Raw genomic sequence first — 25,782 nt, 5'->3', positions numbered from 1 at the left:
AGAAATCAAAAGAAATTTTTTCCCACCACCGAATAGGACTAATTTGGCTGGCAAATTCACCGAATCAGTCATAAAAAAAAATATTAAGACACAAAGGAAAAAAAATTACTGTGACTTCCTCCAAATATAATTAAATTTTAAGAAAACTTCACTGGTGTGGATCTAATGACAAAATGGCCGAGTAAAGTTAATTCCGAGGTAATGAAACCTTCTCGACGCGGAAGCCGATCTACGAACTTCCAGGCTAGTGGTAAGCAAAGCAAGAAAAAAAACCTCAACAGCCCAATGGCATAAAAATCTAATCGATTTATCGCTAGCAACTTCAAATGTAGATGGCGCCGTGTATGATGGCAAATAGCACAATCATAGAAACAATTCAAGCCAGTTTGATTGGGCCTTTTCAACGAAAAATCAAGCAGGCAAGTGAACCCCTTACATCAGGTAAATCCGGGACGTACAACTGGCTGCCATGGCATTGTCAACTCGGTCAGTGAACGTTTGATCATCCTTAAATAGAGTTGGGATAGATGCAGAACTACCATTTTCACGAACGACCAAAAGCTCGTACTTCCTCGTGTAGAAGCAAGAATGTGCTTTTGAATGAAATCATAATTTTTTTTAATTTAAAATCTGATATCTAAAAAAAATAAAATGTCGCGAAAAACGAACATAGTACCAGCCATTATATGTGAAAAAATATATTAAATAGAGAAAGCAATAAGTGTAGGTAAAGAAACGTGTTGTGGTATGGAAACGAAAACACTTTATTGCTGTCAAATGTCGCTCGCGAAACAATTGAACATTTTCGCGGGTATTCCGAAAGCAGAATAGAATACCAACCCTAAATTAGCAAACAAATTTTACTTAAATTGTCTTGATTTCTTGGTGAGCAAATATTTAAAAGCAAATTTAAACTTTGTGGTACATATGTTTATTCATTTGGATCCGTTATCTCATACGCAGTTGTGTGAGGTAGTACATGCTTCTGCTGTAAAATACAGGGCCGTTAAACGTATGAACAGCTGTTTCCCAGAAACAAGCTCACAGTCACCCGCGCTTTTTTAAGTAAATTGTTTATTTCTGATAATTTTTAGAAGCTTTGCAATGTCTTCCAAAAATGACGAACCCGTGCTGTTAACATTTGAGGAATTGAAACACTTGGAAGTTGAAGACATAGCCATATGCATAGATAAATATCAGGCAATGCAGATATGCGAAAAGAGTACTGCCTATGGTGATATCTACAATGTGTGGGTAAGAAAACTTTTAAAATCTTATGGTGGAAGTACTGCAGGAATATCAACTAAGGATTGGATACAAATATTGGAGTATTTGGCAAAGGTTTTAGAAAAGGTAAGTCATATTTGGAGACTTTTATTTACCCTATTGATCTTATTTAGTTGGTTTATTGGTCTGCCATTAATAAGGCTATGTGTTGTTGTAGTAGCAGTGTGTGGTTCACTGAGGCGGCAGCCCTTGCCGGTGATGGAATTCATCAATCCGGTACATACAACCGGCTGCCATGGGATTGTGGCTAAATGTTGTACACTGCGTGTTCTAAAAATGCAGGGTACACCCAGCGGACCGCCCCCAACACCTACCTATCGAGTTTCTCCTAGATTTTTCTTCTCCAGTTCAACTTCTAGTCAAAAAATACGACCAGGCCTTTTCGATTGAGCGGCAGCTCCATTCCATCCAGAACCGGTCTCTAAAACTCGCCACATCTCCTCATTTTGGTGAAATGCACCAGTTCTGCCTTTCTTGGTTTTATGCCAACCCCATTGGTTGCCGCACATCCAGACGACATCAGGAGCTTATCCTGAAGTAAGCCCATATTGACGCCATCAGCATAGGCAACAACCTTCACCCTCTCGTCCTCAAAGGACCTAAGAATCCCAGCTCCACAGCTAGAGAAGCATTGATTATCTGCCCTTTAGCATAGCATCAATCCAATTCACCAAAACAGTGGGAACCTCATATCAACCAGAGAAAAATGTATTGACCCCAAATTCGCGTTATTTTAAGCCCCCTTTACATCAAAGAAAACCGTCGAAATAAAGTCCCTTGTCCCCAAGTTTCCCTCTATGTAATCCACAGTGTAGTGAAGGGCGCTTTCAAACTGACGACATGCTGGTAGCTTCTTAACTGCGATGATTCAAAAAGATCCCTGATAGACCCGTCCAGCAGTTTATCAAATGCCTTCAAGAAGAATGTCAGGAGACTGTTTGGTCTATAGTCTTTGGGAGTAGCTCCGTCTTGGGAAAGAAAATCGAAAACCTAAACCAGTGGGCACATAACCAAGCAAAACACAGACCCTAAAAAGTTCCGCAAGAAGCTGTTAAACGGTCCCGCGTTGTTTAGCAGGCAATATACCATCCAGTCCGGTCGATTGGCTATGCTCGAAGGAATTAACCGTCTGGATTATCTTTCCCCCTGTTGTCATCCCGTTGCTATTTCATCTTGTTAATTTCTTCAGGCAAGCCTCCCTCCAACATACATACATTGCGATGACTATTGAGAAAAAACTCAAACGACTATTGCGAAAATATCAAAAGTTATTGCGAAAATTACTCTAGGTTATGTGGATCCACCATGTTATCTCTGGGCAGCAGATGCCTATCCACAAGGTGGTGACCAGGATGGGCTCTGCGACAGATGCCCAGTAGATACTGCTTAAACAGCATGTAGTTGTGTTTTCGCACGTGTAGGATCTTTGCCCCCTAATGCAGGTGGTCCACATGAGAACATAGGAGACAGTCGCAAAACCTAGGGCAACATTCTGGCAGATGCGATTGTTATCACGCTGCGTGTCACTTAGCTGGCGATTTTTGCACAAAAATCCGGCAGCAAAGACTATTCAAGAGTAAGGCAAAATGGGTGATGTTGCTCAAAAGCATTTGCCCTGCTTTCTGTATCGCGATTTCTGATTCGCCAGAATCATCAGCAGAAATTTGTCAAATGGATCATGGTGCTTTGCATACCAACCCATCTGGAGTAGGTTGCAAAGCACACATGTGAATTTTTCTGCTGATGATGATTCTGACCTTGTCACAAATTGCAGTGATATAAGTGTAAGATCTACAAAGACTGTCAAATGTGACACCAAGTATTTTGGTATAGTTCGGAATTGTTACGCTTTCAACTATAACTCCGACTAACCAACTCCTCTGGTATCTCCGCAAATGATGAAGTGAACAGTGTGGCTTAAGTTTGGGGGGCCATATCTTATTTCCTAACAATAAATAAACGGCAAGATCGGCGAAGTAGTAGTTCAACCTCACGCAGATCTTTTCAACAAGGAGCCCTAAAACCATAATCGTACAATAGTCCACATATGATACGATCTCGATGCCGTCTAAAGAGTGTGGAGTAAAGAAGAGATTGATGTTAAACAGTGGTAAACATATCACCCCGTACTGGGAAATCCCCTGTTTCATTCTATGGAGCTTCGACTTCTTATCTCTCTCAATTCCACAATCGACTGGCGGACGACCACATAGATAGTTCGTAATCCATAGTTTTAGGCCCGGCTGGAGGGACGTGTTCAAAAAGCGTGGAATAATTGACCGTATCGGAAGTTTTCGAGAGATCCTACGAGGATGGCCTATCGCATAGCCTGAACATATATAGACCACAATCCCATGGCAGCCGGTTGTACGCACCGGATTGACCCGATGGAGTTGTTCATCGGCAAGGGCTGCCGCCTCAGTGTATAACACACTGCTACAACAACAACATGTATAGACCACGGTTTATGTGTAGTGATGGCGTGCAAGCAGTCGTCTACAATATTCGGAAGCCGTGGATAGGTATGGGAGGAATCCAGAATAGGCTCGGGAGGAAAACTCCCTCAAGCGTTTTGGCTACTGGAGAGAGAAGGGATATTGGTCTTTACTACTCTTCTTTACTCAAGTCCTACCCAGGCTTCCGTAGCGGGATAACTCTGCCCATTTTCTAGACATCGAGAACTGTGAGAGTATTCAAAGAGAGGTTGAGGATCTGTTTCATGTACTCGACTCCCGGAACATTCAAGTTCTTCGGCGTTACTGTAGAGATTTTGCTAGGTCCCAGTGCGTTGGACGACTTGGCTCTGCGCATGACAATTGTATCTTTGTCCAGGGCAAATTTTAATGGTTGCTTGTCAGCTCGGAGACCACGAACGCGAGGAATGGCTCTACTCCATGCCTTCTCACTCTCGAGATGCTCAATGGGGTCATACGGAGAAGCACTCCGGAATGTGCCTCTCCTATGATGAAAGAGAACAAAACGCGTACTCGGAAGCGGCAGCCCTTGGCCGGTGGGTGTTCCATCTGATCAACCAGGTACATAGAACCGGCTGCTATGGGATATGGATTTTACCGGGGTTCGAGAGAGTGAGAGAGAGAGCAAAAGACCTGACAGTAGACCACAACTTATCAATACTGCTTCAAGTGGGTATCGAATAGAGAGTCTCCGTGGGAGTACTGGCGGCACCGGTTCTTGCTTAAATACTGAATATCTGTAATACTCTAGATGACGAGGCAAACTATTGTCGCCTTTAAATGATCAATGACCATAATTTTTCCGTGGCGATCGGTTCTATGGTGGGTGCCCACCGCGTCATTCCGGTACTTAGAACGGGCTGTCATGGAATTGTGATTTTACAGAAGTCGAGAGAGGGAGAAAGAGAGAGAGTAATGACAATATACCACAACTTATCAATACTGTTTCGAGTCGGTATCGGTTGGAGAGTCTCAGTGGGAGTACGGGCGGCACTGTCCCCTGCTTAAATACTGATTGCAAATTGCAAATGTTGCCCATGAACATTCCACTAAGGAACAGGGGCAAGCTTTTCACATATCGATGAATGCAGTCCGATTCAAGTTTTAAGCTCAATGATAAGGGACCTCCTTTTTATAGCCGAGTCCGAACGGCGTGCCGCAATGCGACACCTCTTGGAGAAAAGTTTTACATGGCATAGTACCTCACAAATGTTGCCAACATTAGGAGGGGAAAACCACCGTTGACAATTTTTTCTTATGGTCTCGCCAGGATTCGAACCCAGGCGTTCAGCGTCATACGCGGATATGCTAACCTCTGCGCTACGGTGGCCTCCTGATTGCCTGTGATAATTTATATGACAACGCGAGTTATTGATGCTTTAAATGACTAGTGGCCATAATGTTCCCGCGGCCACCGGTCCAATGACCGGAACAAGCTTGCTCACCTTGACGGAAACCGCTACCTCCACATATAAACATGTGGCTACAATAACACAAATTGGAACTGATTCAAGTGCTCCAGTGAAATAATAAATTTTGTGTGTTATGATGGCATCTGTGCAATCTGCAGGTGTCGGTCAGCTTCTGGGATCGCAAAGACCATTAGGTTAGGTTTAAGTGGTAGTCAGACTAACTTAGACGTTTCGTCTATTGTGATACCACAGGAACAGATAAAGAAAGATGCCTTCTAGTTCCTACTGTTCAACCATCCAGATCGTTTTAAAAAGCTCACAGCCCCCTCTTTGTGACCATCTATCATTCGTTGTCCTTCGGGCCTGGTCCTGAAAACTTGGCTTACATGTCGCTAGAGGCATACCCACAGATTCTAGTATCCCTGGAATGTGTAGGGGAGTTCCTAGTCTGGCAAGCTCGTTCGCTTTACAATTCCCTGGGATATCTCTGTGGCCCGTCACCCAGAACAGGTGATTTTGAACTGTTCAGCCACCTCGTTGAGAGATCTGCGACAGTCGAGGGAGGTTGTTATGTTCAGAAATACGTTCTCCAGGGATTTAATGGCTGCCTGGCTGTCTGAGAAGATATTTATGCCAATCGTTGTTATTACATTATCTTAGCCATTCCACCACTTCCTTACCACTTCTCCGTCTGATACACACTGCATTGGTCGGGTAACCTTTTCGATATGACAAAGACCATTACAATCGTCCGACTCATAAAGCCCGCTATAATGTCTATATTGATTCGCAATAAAATTGGGAAAGTAATCCATTTCCGGCCACTAGCTGCTGCACAAACTGTGGTGTGAGAGAAATTGAACAGGTCACATATTTCGATGACGGCGACTCATTTCTGACTACGTCAACACAACATCTTGCAAAGTAGATAGTATGTCTATACTGTGGTTAAGAAGTAGTGTGCATCAAGCGTCAGGTACACTGGCAGAAAAAGGATTCATTCTTATGTTTCCAACATTTTTTATATAACGAATAAAAAAGTTGAATTTATTTTTATTTTCATTTTAGTTTGTTTATGATTTGTCCAATTCCAAGACTGATATGTTGGTTAAACAACTCAATCAATGGTGGAATGATACACTGGAATTTCTGAAATGGTTACACACGATCATCTCCGGATTAGATGTACACATTGTATGTCTTATTTTAGCTTTTGCTTTGGAAATTGTTATTAAAACTTGCAAAATTGCAGATAGAAGGTAAGATTCATAGGTTATCCTGCATAGATAATATGGAATTCTGTTGTGACCTTCACCATACTTTTTTTAAATCAATATTCCAAAATCTTATTTTTAGGCTCATACAACCAGTGATACAAATTCACCAACAATTGCTTTATACATTAACAAATAATATGCTTAAAATGGATATGCAAAATATTGAAGACTTGAAAGGTTTCAGCAAAGGTAATTACTTTTAAGAATTGTTTCGGCTTTATACATACTTAATAATGTGACTGTTACAGTTTTGATTTCCCTTTGCGATGTGGCCACCATAATATCCTCTTCCGATATAAAACTATCAATTGAAACTTGGCGAATTGTGGCCAAAATCTCTGGAAAATTTAGTGGATATTTTAATAATATACAACAAAGCGGCGGAGATGAGATAATGAATGAATTAAAGATCAATGCAACAGGAAAGCCTATAACAGGCATCATTAAAGAATTGAATAAACTTTTCAATTACTTTTTGGAAGATGTATGCATTTTGAACACATCTTTGTGTTTATTTAACTTTATTCAATTCTCTTCTCTATTACAGGACGAGGCACCTAAAAATGAGAATTTCCTTAAGGTTGCCCAATTTTATTTGAAATTAATCAAATCCATAATGAAGAACACTCAGCTAGTTCCAGCTCCTAATGAATTTTTGCAAGTTTATACGAAATTTTTGCAGTAAGTTGGTATTTGCGTAGATATTGAAGAGACAAAATCAATAATCCCTATCCGTTCTTATTAGCCAATTGAAGATAAAAATTAGCAGAAAATACATTGAGCCTATGCAAAAGGATCTAAACGATATTCTGGCCATGGCGAACAATCAGGAGGGAATGGAAAATGTAAGTTAATAAGCTATTGGAAGATTTGTTAGCTAATATAAAGTTAACAAGTAAAAGCGTGCCAAGTGGGAACCCACCACCATAGATTCTGCCAAAAATGTTGTACAAAATAAATTTAGTTGAAGGACATCATTTTATTCTACACACCAAACTTCTGTCAAACCACCAACAACTACAGCTTCTATCTTACAACAACCAATCCCATGGCAGCCGGTTGTACGTCCCGGATTGACCCGATGAAGTTCTTCATCGGCAAGGACTGCCGCCTCAGTGTATAACACACTACTAAAGGGTGATTTTTTTGAGGTTAGGATTTTCCTGCATTAGTATTTGACAGATCACGTGGGATTTCAGACATGGTGTCAAAGAGAAAGATGCTCAGTATGCTTTGACATTTCATCATGAATAGACTTACTAACGAGCAACGCTTGCAAATCATTGAATTTTATTACCAAAATCAGTGTTCGGTTCGAAATGTGTTCATTCACCGTAACGTTGCGTCCAACAGCATCTTTGAAAAAATACGGTCCAATGATTCCACCAGCGTACAAACCACACCAAACAGTGCATTTTTCGGGATGCATGGGCAGTTCTTGAACGGCTTCTGGTTGCTCTTCACTCCAAATGCGGCAATTTTGCTTATTTACGTAGCCATTCAACCAGAAATGAGCCTCATCGCTGAACGGTGAATGAACACATTTCGAACCGAACACTGATTTTGGTAATAAAATTCAATGATTTGCAAGCGTTGCTCGTAAGTAAGTCTATTCATGATGAAATGTCAAAGCATACTGAGCATCTTTCTCTTTGACACCATGTCTGAAATCCCACGTGATCTGTCAAATACTAATGCATGAAAATCCTAACCTCAAAAAAATCACCCTTTATAACAACAGCTTCTAGGAACCGAACAAGAACGATCGAGAGACAGGTTTACATGGGAACTATATCAGGTTATAGATTGATTTGGACCCAATTCGGTACAGTTGTTGGAAGTCGTAACAGACGCATGCAAAATTTCAGTCAATTCGGACAAAAATTGCGACTGGTAAGGAGTCTTAAAATCAAATCGGGAAATCGGTTTATATGGAAGCTATATCAAGTTATAGATAAATTCGGACCGTACTTGGCACAGTTGTTGGAAGTCATAACATAACACCACATGCAAAATTTCAGCTACATCGGACAAAAATTGCGGCTTATAAGGGATCAAGAAGTCAAATCTGAAGATCGGTATATATGGGAGCTATATCAGGTTAAAGACCGATTTATACCGTACTTGGCACAGTTGTTGGAAGCCATACCAGAGCACTATCTGCAAATTTAGACCCAAATCGGACAAAAATTGCGGCTTCCAGGGGCTCAAGAAGTCAAATCGGGAGATCGGTTTATATGGGAGCTATATCAAGTTGTGAACCGTTTTGGACCGTATTTGGCACAGTTGTTGGAAATCATAACATAACACCACATCCAAAATTTCAGCTACATCGGACAAAAATTGTGGCTTGTAAGGGCTCAAGAAGTCAAATCGGATGATCGGTTTATATGGGAGCTATATTACGTTATAGGTCGATTTGGACCGTACTAGACAAAGTTGTTGGAAGTCATAACAAAACACTAAGTGCAAAATTTCAGACGAATCGGACAAAAATTGCGGCTTTCAGGGACTCAAGAAGTCAAATCGGGAGATCGGTTTATATGGGAGCTATATCTAAATCTCGACCGATATGGCCTATTTGCAATCCGCAACGACCTACATCAATATTAAGTATCTGTGCAAAATTTCAAGTAGCTAGCTTTACGCGTTCAACCGCTATCATGATTTCGACAGACGGAGGGACGGTCATGGCTAGGTCGACTCAGAGCGTCGAGACGTTCCAGATTATATATACTTAATGGGGTATTAGACGAATATTTCGAGGAGTTACAAACAGAATGACTAGATTAGTATACCTCCATCCTATGGCGGTGGGTACAAAAATAAAAATTATTTTGATACCCTTTTTCTTCACAGTATGTATTGCAGCACTTAGTCGAAGATAATGAGCAATTTGTTAGCTGTGATTTGATTCTACAATACATGAGCCAATTGTTGGAAGATAATAACAAGCATATCATATCATTTGAAGTCATCAAACGAATCTTTAATGTATTATTCGATGGTAAATTAAAACAATAGGTTATGAGCTCGTATACATTTGGTAAAGAAATATTTCTTCAGGTCCCCTAATATTCATCGAGGGTGAAAAATATGCAAAATTACTTTCATATTTTGCTGCATTAACTGCTGAAGATATATCTGGTGATCTTCATATCTTATGGTGCACAAATCTTCTAGAAGCAATGTGGATCAAAGCCTTAACAAGTTGTGAGATACTTAGGATGTATTATGGGTAAGTGTTGTTTTACTGATACTTTTTTAACTTTTTTTCAAATATATTTTATTGCAATTGCCGTAGTGAACTCCTAATGTAATGTTACATGCTAATTTAATATTATTAGGGTAATGGTATAATAAACACAGGTCTTCGAGGTTATTTTGCAGATTTGTTTTATATCCATTACCACTATGGGTCAAATGACCCATTTTACTGGGCAAAACTTACATGACAACTTACTCTAGTTGGAATGGTTGTAAAGCACCATGATCAATTTGACACCTCCTCTAAAGATATTTCTTGGTCGAAATTGAAATCGCGATACGGGAAACACAACAGTTTTCTCTCACAAAAAGAGAACAGTTTTCGAAAATCAGTTGGATTTTCTTAGCAGAGGTAGACACAACGTTTCTTGAACGGTTACATGTCCCTAAATTCGGATATTATATTCCTACATTACTCCCAAAGTCCTTTCTTTTAAGGCCTACGCTGTCCCCATCTCTGAATGAACGTTTGGGGGATATTTGGATTTCAGACTCAATGTCTCTAATATTCGTACTCGTACTTCTTTCAAAAATGTTTACTCTACACCCAAATTCCTTTCAATACTACCCTGATCAGACTAATTGTCCTTTTGGGAGGCTTTTACTGGAGGTGTACAATATTGATATCAAATTAATATTCTATTCTCAAATGCATTTCAATTGAGTCTCAAATCGTTCATATCAGTCTACTTTTCCATTTGATGGGGGGCGGAGTGGCCCTCCAACGACGTCAAATTTTGATATCAGATTAGTGTTATACAACCTATCACTGCTTTGAGGCCACCGTGGCGCATAGGTTAGCATATTCGCCTATGACGCTGAACGCGTGGGTTCAAATCCCGGCGTGAACATGAGAAAAATATTCACCGGTGTTTATCCCTTAACTAATGCTGACTACATTTGTTAGGTATCTGCCACAGATATGGTCTGTCGGTTACAACGTATATGACATACATTTCCAACGTATAATACGTACTTCAAAAACGTCATAAACCTAGCCAAAAAAAAAATAGTTGTTGACAGAATTGAAAAAATACTTAGGAAATCTCACAATTATTTTCAACTGTAGTGAATAGGAATATGGCAACACTGGTGCATACGTCAGAACGTGCTCCTATAATAGAAAACGTCTGAGTTCCAATCCTAGCGAGAACATCAAAAACATGTTTTAACTGTTATTCTACCTCACTAATACATACTGGCGGTATTTGCGAATATCTTAACGTGGCCATAGTTCTCTGGAAGGCAGAGCGCTGATTATAAATAGATTTAAAATAAAAACCTTTTTATCATACCCAAAATTTTTAATATTTTGAATAAAGTGTTGAAACTAAACAAGTAGCCGAACAATTTTGAGGTTAAGGACGTTTACTACTTTCTATGTGTTTTATACAAGTATAGGACGTTTTCGAAGTTTACAACGTTTTGACATTCGAAAACCTTAAAATCCGACATCTCTGGTCTGCCATATTAAAACTGCATAAGGCATACAAAAGGAGGGCCCATATCATTGAGCTTTAACTTTAATTGGCCTATACTCTTTGACATGTGAGAAGTATCTCCTGTTCCTTAAGGGAATGTTCATGGGAAATGTAGTGTTTAATATCACTGCTTCCAGACCATCCTATACAATCCGTAAAAATTTGAAGAAAATCCGTTAAGAATTCTAACCGAATTCTGAAAGAATTCTTACAGTATTTGAAAATGTTTTTCGACGCGCTCTGAACATTGCTTTAAGAATCTCAATTTTATAGACGAGTTCGAACAGGAGAAGTTTTTAAATGACAAAGTACCTCATAAATGTCACCAGCATGGAATAGCCACATCGGAAAATTTTTTCTGATGCTCTCGCCAGGATTCGAACATAGGCATAGGCGAGCATGCTAGCCTCTGTGCTACGATGGCATCGAACGGCTCACAAACAAGCAAGCACAAAAAAAGACAAAACCATTCGACAATGAGTTTAGATATCATTCAGAATTCCTTCCGAAAGGTCGGGAAAAAATTCTACCGGTAAAAAATGTGACACTAAAAAGCAAGCACCAAAAATCCGACACATAGTTCAGAATTCGTTCCGAATTCCATTAGAATTGTCGAAACAAAAAGTCCTAACGATTCAAACAAATAAACATGTGAAAAAGACAAAAGACAAAAAGACAAAAACATTCGACACCGATTTCAAACATCGTTCAGAATCCCTACCGAACTGTCGGACAAACAGTCCAGAAATTATTCAAAATTATTCCATCTGTCGGAAGGAAAACTTAAAAAATATCCAACAAGACGATCAGATATTGTTCAGATTTCTTTCAGAGCTGTTGGGAAAAAAATTCTTGCAGACAAGCGCTCCAGAAGTGGTTCAGAATTCCTTTCGAACTGTCGGACAAAAAGTTCAAAAAACTCCTACGACAAGACGTTCAGAAATCTTTAAGAACTCTTTCAGTCGGGGAAAAAAATCTTCAGAAAATCGAACAGAATTCGGAACGATTCTAGTAGGATCTTGTCGAAAAAGTTCGGAAATGTCTGACATCCGAAATTTGGTTCACTGTTAGCTTTTTATAGTTAATATTGGGTTGCCCAAAAAGTAATTGCGGATTTTTTAAAAGAAAGTAAATGCATTTTTAATACAACTTAGAATGAACTTTAATCAAATATACTTTTTTTCTAAAGCAAGCTAAAAGTAACAGCTGATAACTGACAGAAGAAAGAATGCAATTACAGAGTCAAAATTTGTCAACGCCGACTATATGAAAAATCCGCAATTACTTTTTGGGCAACCCAAAAGTTTGCCAACTCTACAACACTGGCCCCAACACCATTAAAATAAGCATGAATGACTGAGTTGCAAATAATTACATCTAACCATTTTCCCATTAGGCATAATCTATCTCTCGTACAGCCACCTGCTACCTCCCATACTCAAACTTAGTGGTCTTCTATTATGCCATTCCATTTCAATACTCTCACAATTATATTAATGACTTGCATGTACGCTCTCAATCTCTCTAGCTATATATCTCTCTCATTTATCTAACTACTGTAATATGGCTTTCCATTAGCACAAAAATGATGAATCCTTAGTAAAAGGCAACAAAAATTTCTGTGTTAAGTAAATTACTAATTTTAGTATGTTCTAGTTGAAATTTTAATAAATCCAGCATTATCTCGCACTTCTGTACCAAGAGTGAACTTTATGCAAAATCTCATGTTTGTACGTTCTGTAATTTCGTCTGGGCGAATATCACTTTTAAAACCTTTGCCAGCGTAGCAAACTTCAATTATGTGTATGGATCGGTTCAGTTTAAGATAGGCAAATTTGTCCATGAACATTCCATTAGGGACCAGGGGCAAACTTCTCACTTATCATTGAGTGTGGTCCGATTCAAGTTTAAGGTCAATGATAAGGGGTCTCCTTTCTATAGCCGAGTCTGAACGGCGTGCCGCACCTCACCTCAGAATAAAATAAAGTTAAGATATATTTATTCGTCTCATTTTGAGTAATATTGCAGTGCGTCGCCAGTATCTTGAAATGTGGTAATTTTTTTAACGATCTCCAAAATGTATACGTTTTTAGAGAACTTTATCAAAATCGATTCCGAATAATATATATGTTGGTCCCATATCTGTATAGACATCGCCCTATTTACACTAATAGAGCCGTAGTTATTACAATTTTCAACAGATTTGTTCCAAATTTGTTAGTGATTGTTTTATTGCAAATTTGGCAATGAACATTCTATTAAAGAACAAGGACAAACTTCCCACATATCCGACAAACTTGAGTGTGGATGTCTGGATAAGGGTAATACTTTGATATACACTTAACAAAAGTGATACAAAAAAAAAACACGTAAAATTTAGAAAAATGCATGAAATCTTTATTTGAATCGATAGTACGTTCCATATAATTAAATGTTTGAAGATTATTTCATGGAAATGCTGCCCGTGAATGCGCCTCAAATGATCCATCTGCTTAGTCCAATTTTGGCAAAGTCTTCCAACATTTCGGCCGGTATCTCACGAATAAATGCTTCAATGTATTTCAAGTATTTGTACCCAACTTTTTTTCAATATATCAAACAATTTGAGATTCTTATATTATTGGAAACGCACCTTGAACCGAACAAAATAGAAAGAGCAAAATCATATTTCAGCGGGTTTGATTTATTTTTTAAGCATGCGACACGCATTCATAGATACGGCAGAGCAATTGGAGGCTGTTTGATCGGTATAAGCAAGCATCTACACGATACTGGTATTTCGTATGAAGTTATTGATATAGGGGAAACCCCGCTTTTAAAATTGTACACAATGGAAAATACTTACAGCGTAATACCTCAATACTTAAGACCTGCCAATTGGGGCAATGACTTTGAAAAACTGGCAAAGTATTTTCAAGACATAGAAATACAAAACCCTATACTCATAGGTGATTTTAATGTCCGAATCGGAGAAACAAACCAGAATATCGGAGAAATATATAAAAGTAGCTTTTGCTCAGGATATGATTGCAGAAAATCAAGAGATAAAACTGTAAATCAAAAAGGTGTTAAATTTATACAACTATGTGATAATTATAACATGCTTATTTTGAATGGAATAACGAAGGGTGATGAGGATGGAAAATTGACATACATTACGGCATTGGGTGAGTCAGTAAACGACATATGCGCGGTATCTAAGGAAATTTTGGGAAAGATTGAAGAGTTCAGAGTGGAAGATAAAGTATGGTCAGATCATTTCCCTATCCTGACGAAAATAAATATTGAACCCACTTCACGAACGGGGGAAAAGATGTCTCTATTGCCAAAATTGATATGGAAAGATGAAGAAAAGGATAACTATCAAAGAAAGATAAATGAAAGTATACGTAATATCGCTGGTGTAAATCACATCAACCTCAACGATATTAACCAAATAATAGTGAAATCCGCTTCAAAATTGATTAATCACAAAAAGCCTTTTGAGCCGAAAAATAAATGGTACAACAAAAACTGTAATAATGCAAGAATGAAAAGTTTTAAGCTCTTAAAGGTGTACAGGACAACAAGGAATTTGGAAGACAAGAGACGATATATAGTTGCACAAAAAGAGTACAAAACTGTATGCAGTACCAATAAATCCGTGTATTACAATACAATAGCCAACAAATTAAATAACATCAAAAACTCCAAAGAATGGTGGAAAATGGCGAAAGAAATTCGTAACCAATGTAACCTCGTGGGCTCAAATATTACCCCAGATGCCTTTAAATCCTACTATGAAAACTTATTAAATAAATCTCAAGAGACCACTCTTATTCACTATGCTCCCCCTTATAAAAATGATATGGATCTCGATAGGCACTTTACGATGTCGGAACTGCAGAAAATGCTAGTGAAAGTTAGAAGAAATAAGGCACCCGGCGAGGATAGGATACCATATGAGTTCTTCATAAACGGCACCGAAGAGTTTAATAGTCTGCTGTTAAGAATATACAATACCATTTATTCGAGTGGGGAAATTGATCCTGTATTCACAAAAACTATTATTTACCCAATTCATAAGAAAGGTGATCTAAACGAGCCGTCAAACTACAGGGGCATTTCATTTATGAATTGTGTGGCGAAGTTATTTATGGGTCTTATAAATGAAAGACTATATAATTGGGTTGAAAACTATCAAATTCTTACAGAATACCAAGCTGGATTCCGGAAAAATTATTCAACGGTTGATAATATATACAATCTGGCCTCGATCGTCCACTTGAAATTGGCAGAGAGGAAAAAAGTATATTGTTTTTTTATCGATTTCAAGGCAGCTTTTGACAATATATCAAGGCAAGCCCTTATATATAAACTATTTAGAATGGGTGTATCATATAAAATGGTCTCAATAATAGAGAAAATATACAGCAACACGCAGTCAGCAGTATGGAACGGCAGGGAGCTATCTGAATACTTCGAAACAACCAAAGGCGTAAAACAAGGATGTCTTTTATCGCCGTTATTATTTGCCCTCTATGTAAATGACCTGCACGAGTTCATCGAAGGTGGTTTGTTTGTGGAAAATATTAACATCCGACTTCTCTTGTATGCAGATGATATCGTTTTCCTAGCAGATGACATAAAAGTACTACAGAAAATGATAGATAATCTGGAAATATACTGCAAAATGTGGAGTTTGGAAGTAAACCTAGCTAAATCCCAAATTATGGTCTTTAGAAATGGAGGAAAATTAAGCAAATACGAAAGGTGGATGTACAACGGCAGAGAAATTAAGATCTCCAACGAGTTCAAATATCTAGGGGTAGTCTTTACTCCGAAAATGAAGTTCAACAAACATGTACAAACCAGAAACAATGAAGCAAAAAACGCTATTAATGCCACATGGAACCAATTCATTGGAAGAGCAGATATAGATATGAATTCTAAATGGAAATTATTTTTAGCCGTTTGTAGATCTATACAAACATATGCTGCCGAAATTTGGGGTTTTTCACACTTCGAAGAGATTAATGCACTCCAAAGATATTTTCTGAAGCGAATACTTAGGGCACCAAGTTTTACACCAAATTATGTACTAATGCTGGAAACGGAAGTGGAAGACTCACAAATATACACGCTGGGAAAACATTTAAACTATTTGGGGCGAATTTTGTATTACTATACACAAAACAGGCTCCCAAATCAACTATCGGAGATTATATACCAAAAAAATATATTTTGGGTAACAGAATTAAAAGACTTATCTCGAAGCCTACACGTTCAATGGCCACAAACGATGTCTTCACAAGGCAATTGGAACACTTTCTGCAATGATTTATTAAGTGGTATGAAACAACGATTGCATGAAGAAAGACTGTATAGAAAACAATTCAGCCAGAGCTGGCGGATATATAGATATTTAAACCCAAGCAAATCCCATCTTTACCTAAACAGAAAGTACTCTCAAGCGGAAATCGTGTGGATATTTAAAGCGCGCAGTGGAATGATCCCTCTAGGGTGTAACAGTTTTGATCCCGATGTCTTAAATAAAGAATGTAAATTGTGTAACATGCATGAAATTGAAACAATGCAACATTTTCTGGGCATCTGTCCTATACTTCGGGAATTTAGAATGATATCATTCGGAAAGCCGATATTGAACGATGAGGAAATAATCAACATTCTTGATGGTACAGAAGAAGAAAATTGGCACAAATTAATAAATTATCTCGAAATGAGCTATAAATATAGGCAACTTTTAATAAATGAATTCAATTAAATAAGCAAATGCTTATATAATGCGACAGACGTATTTTACATTGTCGCTAAGTTATAAAATTACTTCTTAGAATTGTAAAAAAAAGAAATGTATTTTTATGAAAATATTCAATAAAGAAGTTTATTACTACTACTAAAAAAATGCTTCAATGTTGTCTTCCAATGCGTCAATTGAAGCAGGCTTGTCTGTAAAGGCATGAGCTTTAACATAACCCCACAAAAAATAGTCTAAAGGCGCTAAATCGCACGATCTATTCTGCCAATTGAGCGGTCCCGAAAGTGAATAAAATGTTCACCGAACTCGCCTCTCTATAAGTCCTTTATTACGCGTGCTGTGTAGCATGTGACACCGTCTTGTCGTGCAAGTCAAAAGGTGGATATCATCTCACCATAGCACACACCATTCACAGTTACGTTACGTTTTGTATCATCTTTAAAGAAGTACGCCCATAAACCACACCAAACTGTGACTTTTTCTGGATACATTGGTAGATCTTGCAATGCTTCTGGATGATCTTAACTCCGAAATCGACAATTTTGCTTATTTACGTACCTATTGAGCCAAAAATTGGCTTCGCTAAACACAATGAACGCGCGAAGAACTTTCTCAACAGAGCACGCATTTTGATAATAAAATTCAATAATTTGCAAGCGTTGTTCGTTTGTAAGACAATTCATGGTTAAATTATAGAAACAAACTGAAGATATTTGATAGTGAAACAAAACACGAAACGTGCGTGAGCTGTTTAAACCAGTGTTGCCAAAAAGATAATAGCTGAAAAAAGCATACTTTATATGAGACCTACATAGAAATCGGAAGGCAAGTGCCTGGTCCCCCGCAACTATCCCAAAGCTTTCCAGAGGCGGAATTGGTCTAATAAGACGACTAAAAATAAACTGATATTGCTCCTCACAATCCCCAAAAGATCCGCATAATAAAAATTCGACAGCCGGACAGATATGATTCGAGCGACTAACAAGTGAATAGCCCTATTTTATGGTGGCTTGTTTCATAAAGTGAGAACTTCTCGTCTTTTACGATAAAAAAAGCACTTGAAAAGGTATGGTACTCCTCGGATGGAAAAAGTAATAAGGTACTGACTTTTCCATCTTGCTAACCACTGCTTTTGTAATATGACTTTGCACAAACATGATGAATTTTTAGTGAAAAGCAACAAAAATTTCTATGTTAAGTAATTTACTAATTTTAGTATGTTCTAGTTTGAATTGAAAAAAATCCAGCTTTATTTCGCACCTTCATACCAAGAGTGACCTTTACGCAAAATATCATGTTTGTAGGTTCAGCCGTTTCGTCTAGGCGATTATAAATAACACAGATTTTCACTTCCAAAGCTTTTGTCAGCGTAGCTCAAAATTTTGCCCAATGTCCTCTTTTATAATTCTACTTTGTGTATGTATCAGTTCGGATTAAGATATCCAAATTTGTCCAAAACTTCTCACATATCAATGAATGTTGTCCGATTCAAGTTTAAGCTCAATGATAAGGGTCCTCTAAAAGGGGGACCAAAAGCCCGATGGAAAGATCAAGTCGTGGGAGACACCTCCAAACTTGGTGTCAGAGATTTTAGAATGAGCGCAGAAGATCCAGGCGCTTGGAACGCCAATCGCCAATTAAAGTAAAGTAAGATAAGGGGCCTCCTTTTATAGGCGAGTCCGAATGGCGTGCCGCAATGCGACACATCAGATTAAGATATAGTTAGAATATTTTTTTTTCGTCCCATTTTAAATAAAATTGCCATGTGACGCCAGTGTATTGCGTTGTGGTAACTTTCCTAAAGATCCTCACGAAAAAGTATACGATTTAGTTAACTTTATCAAAATCGATTCAGATTAGTATATATGTAGGTCCCATAACATCGCCCTATTTACACCTATAGAGCCGTAGATACTAAAATTTTGTTTGAAATTTGGTACTGATTCTTTTATTAGCAATGAATATTCCATTAAGAAACTTCCCACACATCAACGTGCCTTGTCCGTTTCCAGTTTTAAGGTCAACGATAAGGGACCTCCGGTTTATAGCCAAGTCCGAACGGCGTAACCCAGTGCTACATCGCTTTCGGAAAGTTTTTACATGACTGCTGTGCTAAGAAAACATTGCACACTGTGGCCTCCGGCGATTGTTTAATTACCCATCTAAAAACCTTTTCCGAAGTCTATCAAAATCGGTTCAGGATACGGAAAAATTTAGCGATCATATAGTGGTATTTCACAATTTCCACTTATAGGGTTGTGGTAGGATATTATGTAGTCGACGCCGCCCTTCTTTTGGCTATCTCTAATTGTGTGAGCCTGATTTGTTGCCCGATCAGATGAAATGATGAAACTCACAGATAGGTCGATAAGTACCTAACAAATTGCGAATTCGTCCCAAAAATTTGACTAAGAAACAGGGGGGTACTTGTCTTGTACCAAAGAGTGCTGTTCGATTCAAGTTTAAATCATTTGTACAGCCGAGTCTGATAAACTTGAGTGTGGATGCCTGGATAAGGGTGATGCATCATATACACTAAGCAAGGGTGATACATGACATACATATAAAGTTCAACACTGCTCAACTTGCCAAAATATCTTAACAGTAGTTTACTAACATTTATTGGTCCTAAACTCAAAGTACTTAGTGATGATGAAATTGTAACACAATAAATCCCCAACTATCTATAGATACCTCCTAAATGCTTCAAATGAGCAAGCACATGCTTGCTTGGAATTCTGGATAAAATCATGGCAGAACTGCAATGTTGAGATCACCACATCGTCCTTTGGTTACAAACGATTTTTAATAGAGAGGCTTATAAGGACTATTGCCTTACAGTTGCCATCGAATAATCACCAACTCTTCTTTCACAATCATCCCAATTGTGAAGTTTTGCTATTGAAATGTGGTCTCGCAGATACTAAAAGTCGCTCCTATTTGAATACAACACTAACTGATCATTTAAATGGCATGCTCGATATGCAACTAAATAAAAAGCAATACATTGAACTGGTAAGGTATTCGTTAAGAATCCTTCCAAGAACTATTTAATTTGTCTGTCTTGTGTTTTTCAGCTGGATTTATTGGATATCTGCTGTAGCCATGGTGAATTTGTTAACTTTAATGACATTAGCAACAAATTAGTTAAGGCTTTTCTTTTAATATTTTCTTTGCCCATGAGTGAAATTCAGAAATTTCGTCATTTTATCTATAAATGTTTTGCTATATTTAAAATATTAAACAATATGCAGCTAGATAAGGAAATTTTAAAATGTCTCGAAGACAATTTGAATAAAATCAAAGAGGTTTTTGGGGTATTTATGCTGGAATATCTAATGCAACGCAAACCTCAAAGTCAGACTATTCTTAAGCGCCTAACAACACCCGAGGTTATGAAGTTGCAAAGATTTCTTGAAACTTCCAATAATAAAACAGGAGATTTGCGTATATTCCAAGATGCCTATAATAGGCATAAAAATAAATGTAAACAGCCTTCTCTGCAAGATGTGCATATAAGCAAAAGGCCACGTGTTGCAGGTGAAGGTCTCTCATCTGACTACAAATGTATATTAAACGAAATGTTTGAACAATCCAAGCTAATTTTAACTAAACAGACGGCAACGACTTTTGATGATAAGGACTATGATCTATTAATTTGTATAAAAACTAACATTGAAAAGTGTTTAAAGAAATAATAAATATTGTATAATAATATAATGCAAAAGTATTTCTAATTAAAGACAAATGGCTGTATTATTAAAAAGATGTTTGTATCTCAGTTATTTGCATGCATTAATTAACACATGAAATCGAATTAATTAATGACTGCAAGGATATAAGACGCTAAAATAGGCTTAATAAATACATTAATATTTAAACAAAAAAAAAAAAGCTTGATACTTGTATGTTGTTATCTTTTTATACCCACCACCATAGGAAATAAATCGATCTCCCAATGCAAATGCAAAGTTGGAACGAAAAGTCGACTTTTAAGGCCTGGTTATGCTCTCGTAAATGTAGTGTAAATGTAGAACAAATGTATCGAACATTTAACGAGGCAATAATGCTCATTACATATCGTAACAAGGCCGTGGGCTCCAGTACAGGCCGTGGGCTCTAGGCCGTGGGCTCTAGGCCGTAAGCTCTAGGCCGTGGGCTCAAGGCCGTGTGCTTTAGGCCGTGGGCTCTAGTACAGTGAGTTCAACGTGCCTGGCGAAGTGTGTGGAATCACTGAATAGATTCCAGTTTCACGACATAGTGCTAACATGGGCTCTAGGCTGTGGGCTCTAGGCCGTGGGCTCTAGGCCGTGAGCTCTAGCCCGTGGGCTCTAGGCCGTGGGCTCTAGGCCGTGGGCTCTAGGCCGTGGGCTCTAGGCCGTGGGCTCAAGGCCGTGGGCTCTAGGCCGTGGGCTCTAGGCCGTGGGCTCTAGGCCGTGGGCTCTAGGCCGTGGGCTCTAGGCCGTGGGCTCTAGGCCGTGGGCTCTAGGCCTTGGGCTCTAGGCCGTGGGCTCTAGGCCGTGGGCTCTAGGCCGTGGGCTCTAGGCCGTGGGCTCTAGGCCGTGGGCTCTAGGCCGTGGGCTCTAGGCCGTGGGCTCTAGGCCGTGGGCTCTAGGCCGTGGGCTCTAGGCCGTGGGCTCTAGGCCGTGGGCTCTAGGCCGTGGGCTCTAGGCCGTGGGCTCTAGGCCGTGGGCTCTAGGCCGTGGGCTCTAGGCCGTGGGCTCTAGGCCGTGGGCTCTAGGCCGTGGGCTCTAGGCCGTGGGCTCTAGGCCGTGGGCTCTAGGCCGTGGGCTCTAGGCCGTGGGCTCTAGGCCGTGGGCTCTAGGCCGTGGGCTCTAGGCCGTGGGCTCTAGGCCGTGGGCTCTAGGCCGTGGGCTCTAGGCCGTGGGCTCTAGGCCGTGGGCTCTAGGCCGTGGGCTCTAGGCCGTTGTCTCTAGGCCGTGGGCTCTAGTACAGTGAGGTCGACGTGCCTGGCGGAGTATTGCGCAGTGGCAATTTTCCAAACGATTTAGTGAACTTTATCAAAATCGATCCAGATTAATATATAGGTCCCATATCTGAATATACACATAGTTATTACAATTTTGAATCAATCAATTTTGGTACTGATTCTTTTATTGCAAATTAGCTATGACTATTACATTAAGAAACTTTCCACATATCAAGGTGCGCTGCCCGATACCAATTTTAAGCTCAACGATAAGGAACCTCCTAATTATGGCCTAGTACATAAATAGGAGGGTTTGAAATATCTTCGAACTTCAAATTTTATCAGCTGACACGAAAACGAAACATAAAATTTTGTTTTTACTGAATGCTACTTTCCGGTTACCGGAGCATAACCAGGCCTTAAGACTTTTCGACTTTTATCGAAACAACAAAAGTCGATTTTCTGACTCTTCGACTAAAAGTAGTAGATGGTTCGACTTTTTGTCAAAAATGTCAAAATTTTTCTAAATAATTTTTTATTTCTTATAAGTCGTCGTTGACTTTTGCCATGAAGATATACTCATTTCTTCGTATTTTCATAAAGGGAAGTTATAGGAAGAATTTAAAATGCAAAATTTGCGAATTTTTGTAATAAAACCACCCCGCCATCTTAAAGCCAATATGGCTTATTGCACATTCCCCTTTTTAGTAATTTAATAAAGCTTCAATCGGTCCATAACCGTATATAGCTCCCATATAAACCGATCTCACGATTGAATTTTTTTGATTCCCTAGTGGGCATAATTCTTACCCGGTTTGTTTGAAATTTTGCATAATATCTTCTACCTCCAACATCTTTGCTAAGTATGGTCTGAACCGGTCTATATTTTGATAAAGCTCCAACCTACCGATTTTACTTCCTAAGCCTCTATGGGCGCAATTCTCATTCAAATTGGTTGAAACTACATGCCAAATATGATCTGAATCCATCTCTACCTTAATATTTCTCCCATATAAAGTCGGATAATCCGGATAATTTGGGACATATATTTCATATTAAAAATTAGGTCTTAACTTCATATGAAAATAAACACCATTTTTTTCGTTTCGCTTAAATTGAGGAGTTTTTCATACAGTGAGCAAAAAATCAATTTTGCTGTTACCATTTATTGGGCATTATTTGATTTTAAAATTAAGGTTTTATTTCATATGAAAAAATTACCCAAATTTTGGGACTTTATTTAATTTTAGTTTGGACTGTTTTTTTCATTTCGTTCAATTTAATAATTTAATTTAATTTTCAAGTTTTAGGCTCTTATTTTATTATGAAATAAAGTCGCATTTTTGGGTCTTTAATTCATTTTCAGTTTGCGGCTTTACTGCAATGGGGGCTTATTTCATACAGCACCATTTGGTATAAAATATATTACCAAACTGCAATTGTCTTTAGTACCGAATTGAGCCTTTTCACTACTGGTACATTTCACCCCCCGTTTCGCTGTTCCACGATGTTAACTCGGATCGTGCCATCATCAGAGAAGGTGCTAATCTCCTTTTTACCTCAAAGACTGTTCGTGGCTTTACCGTGCTGGGTTTTATTGCTCTGGTGGCCAGTTTACTGTTCGTCCAACGTTCTCGCGTTAACACCACACAAAATTACGCATTCCGTGATCGCCCGGATCTCCGCATGCATGACCTTATTATGGACAGGCAGTCGAAAACAGATCTCAATCCCTGGGTTCTCAACGTAGACCCTCAGGCCCCTTTGTTATTTAGCTTTGCTCAATCTACGACAATATCAGAGTTCCGTCAATCCAAGACCGTGCCGCCGTGCTCAATGCTAACCCAGAGAGACTGAAATCTGCCTGTTCACGAGAAAGACGAAGCTACGCGCCAAGTTTTCTCCATAGAACAATTTCGATATCTGACAAGGTCACATACTTAGGAGTGATCTGATTCAGAAGCGTACTGAGATGGCTCACAGATATTAGGCACTGTGTAGACTGAATACGAGGATAGTCTACAGGAGCGTGATTAGACTAATACTTACTTACGCCTCAGTAGTTTGGTGGACTGTGATGGAGAAAAAGAGAAAAATCTTGTAAACATGCAGCTTTTATGGACTTAAGACGCTTAATCGACATATCGGTCTATATGGTTGCTATATCTAAATATAGTCTGATTGTGAATCATATTCCGTTTGCATATCGGGTGGTTTAGTGCAACGCACTGTTCAAAATTACTGCGAAATGGGATAATAAATGCGCCTTTTATAGAATAAAGACCCTAAATCAGCAGATGGATCTATATGGCATATACAGTCGAAGCCGGATAAGTGAAACGCTAAAAATAAATCTAATTGGTTTCACTTATCCGTAATTTTCAGTTTATCGTAGTTCGGATAAGTGAAATTAGTTTCCAGTTAAGAGTTATAAGCAAAAGTACAAGCGAATTTTCTATTAGCCCTTAATCAAAATATGGTATTGCGAACTTTATTGATGCCACCAATTTTCAAAATTCCAGATAGTTTCACATAGGAATAACTTTTTCACTTATACGGTTTCAGTTTCATATAAAAACAGAATTTGAGGTGTAAAAACATGTTGGCGATATTTTCAGTTAAGCGATATTCACTAAAGCAAATTTAATTGCATGGAAAAACGACAAATATAAATGGTTCTTTTCATCAAGTTTCGGTTAAGCGAGATTTTTTTCCCTTAAGCGTATTACTGCTATGCGGTTTCGACTGTATATCTAAATATAGTCTGATGTGATATATTTTCCGTTCGATTGGCCTAGTGCAACTCACTGTCCCAAATTTCTGTGAAATCGCCTAATAAATCAGCCTTTTATAGGCTTAAGACCTTAAATCCGTGTATTGGTCTATATGCGAATTTGCAATTTTTGCCATGGACATTCCACTAAGGAACAGGGGCAAACTTTTCACCTATCAATGAGTGCAATCAGATTTAAGGTTTAAGCTCAATCATAAAGGACCTCCTTTTTATAGCCGAGTCCGAACGGCGCGCCGCAGTGCGACACCTCTTTGGAGAGAAGTCTTACATGGCATAGTACCTCAAAAATGTTGCCAGCATTAGATGGGGAAAACCACCGCTGAAATTTTTTTCCGATGGTCTCGCCAGGATTCGAACCCAGGCGTTCAGCGTCATAGGCGGACATGCTAACCTCTGCGCTATGGTGGTCTATATCTAAATCTAAATATGGTCTGATGTGGACCATACGCGGTTCGGCTATTTGCTGACCTAGTGCAATGCTCTGTTTCAAATTTCAGCGGTATTGGTTACTAAATGATTATTTTATGACCTCTAAATAAAGTTCTATAGAAATATAATTCGATCTGGACCATATTCTCTGCGGACAGCGGGGAGCCTAGTACAACTTACTATTCTAAATTTCAGCGAAATCGGGTCGCTGTATAGGTCGCTGTTCTAAATGTTATCGAAATAGGATAATAAATTTGATAGACCGATCTCCCATACCGGGATATCGGTCTATATGACAGCTAAAGCTTAATATAGTCCTATCCGGACCATATTTGACAAGGATATCGAGGGCTTAATAGAACTCGCTGTTTACAACTTTTGCAAAATCGGACAAATCTACCGATCTAAATCAGTAGATCGGTCTATATGGCATCTATATCCAAATATGATGCGATTTTGGTCGTTAAAAAACTTAACCTTTGTCGGAAGAAATAAGGGTCTGTGCAAAATTTCAGCTCAATCAACTGACGGACGGATAGACATGGATATTGGTAAATCTTAGATTTTTAATACGATGTAGAATGTATACACTTGGTAGGGTCGGAAAGAGATTTTCCGATATGTGGATTTACTCCCATTGTACGGTGGTGGGCATAAAAATCATTCTTACGTG

General features: G+C 38.7%; 1 protein-coding gene across 1 annotated transcript; it reads left to right on the top strand.

Annotated features, from left to right (window-relative positions):
• Positions 1 to 1,087: 1,087 nt before the first annotated feature.
• On the top strand, positions 1,088 to 20,666 carry LOC106094316 (uncharacterized). The gene is made up of 10 exons (XM_059369884.1): positions 1,088 to 1,353; positions 6,242 to 6,432; positions 6,530 to 6,639; positions 6,699 to 6,934; positions 6,998 to 7,131; positions 7,196 to 7,295; positions 9,310 to 9,457; positions 9,517 to 9,688; positions 19,647 to 19,971; positions 20,034 to 20,666. The coding sequence occupies exons 1-10, from the start codon at positions 1,105 to 1,107 to the stop codon at positions 20,652 to 20,654; spliced, it is 2,286 nt and encodes a 761-aa protein (XP_059225867.1). The 5' UTR covers positions 1,088 to 1,104; the 3' UTR covers positions 20,655 to 20,666.
• Positions 20,667 to 25,782: the final 5,116 nt, after the last annotated feature.

The sequence above is a fragment of the Stomoxys calcitrans genome, chromosome 5, assembly GCF_963082655.1.
Source record: "Stomoxys calcitrans chromosome 5, idStoCalc2.1, whole genome shotgun sequence".
NCBI lineage: Eukaryota > Metazoa > Arthropoda > Insecta > Diptera > Muscidae > Stomoxys > Stomoxys calcitrans.
The sequence above is the reverse complement of the archived record's forward strand: the minus strand, read 5'-3'. Positions and strand labels throughout refer to the sequence as shown.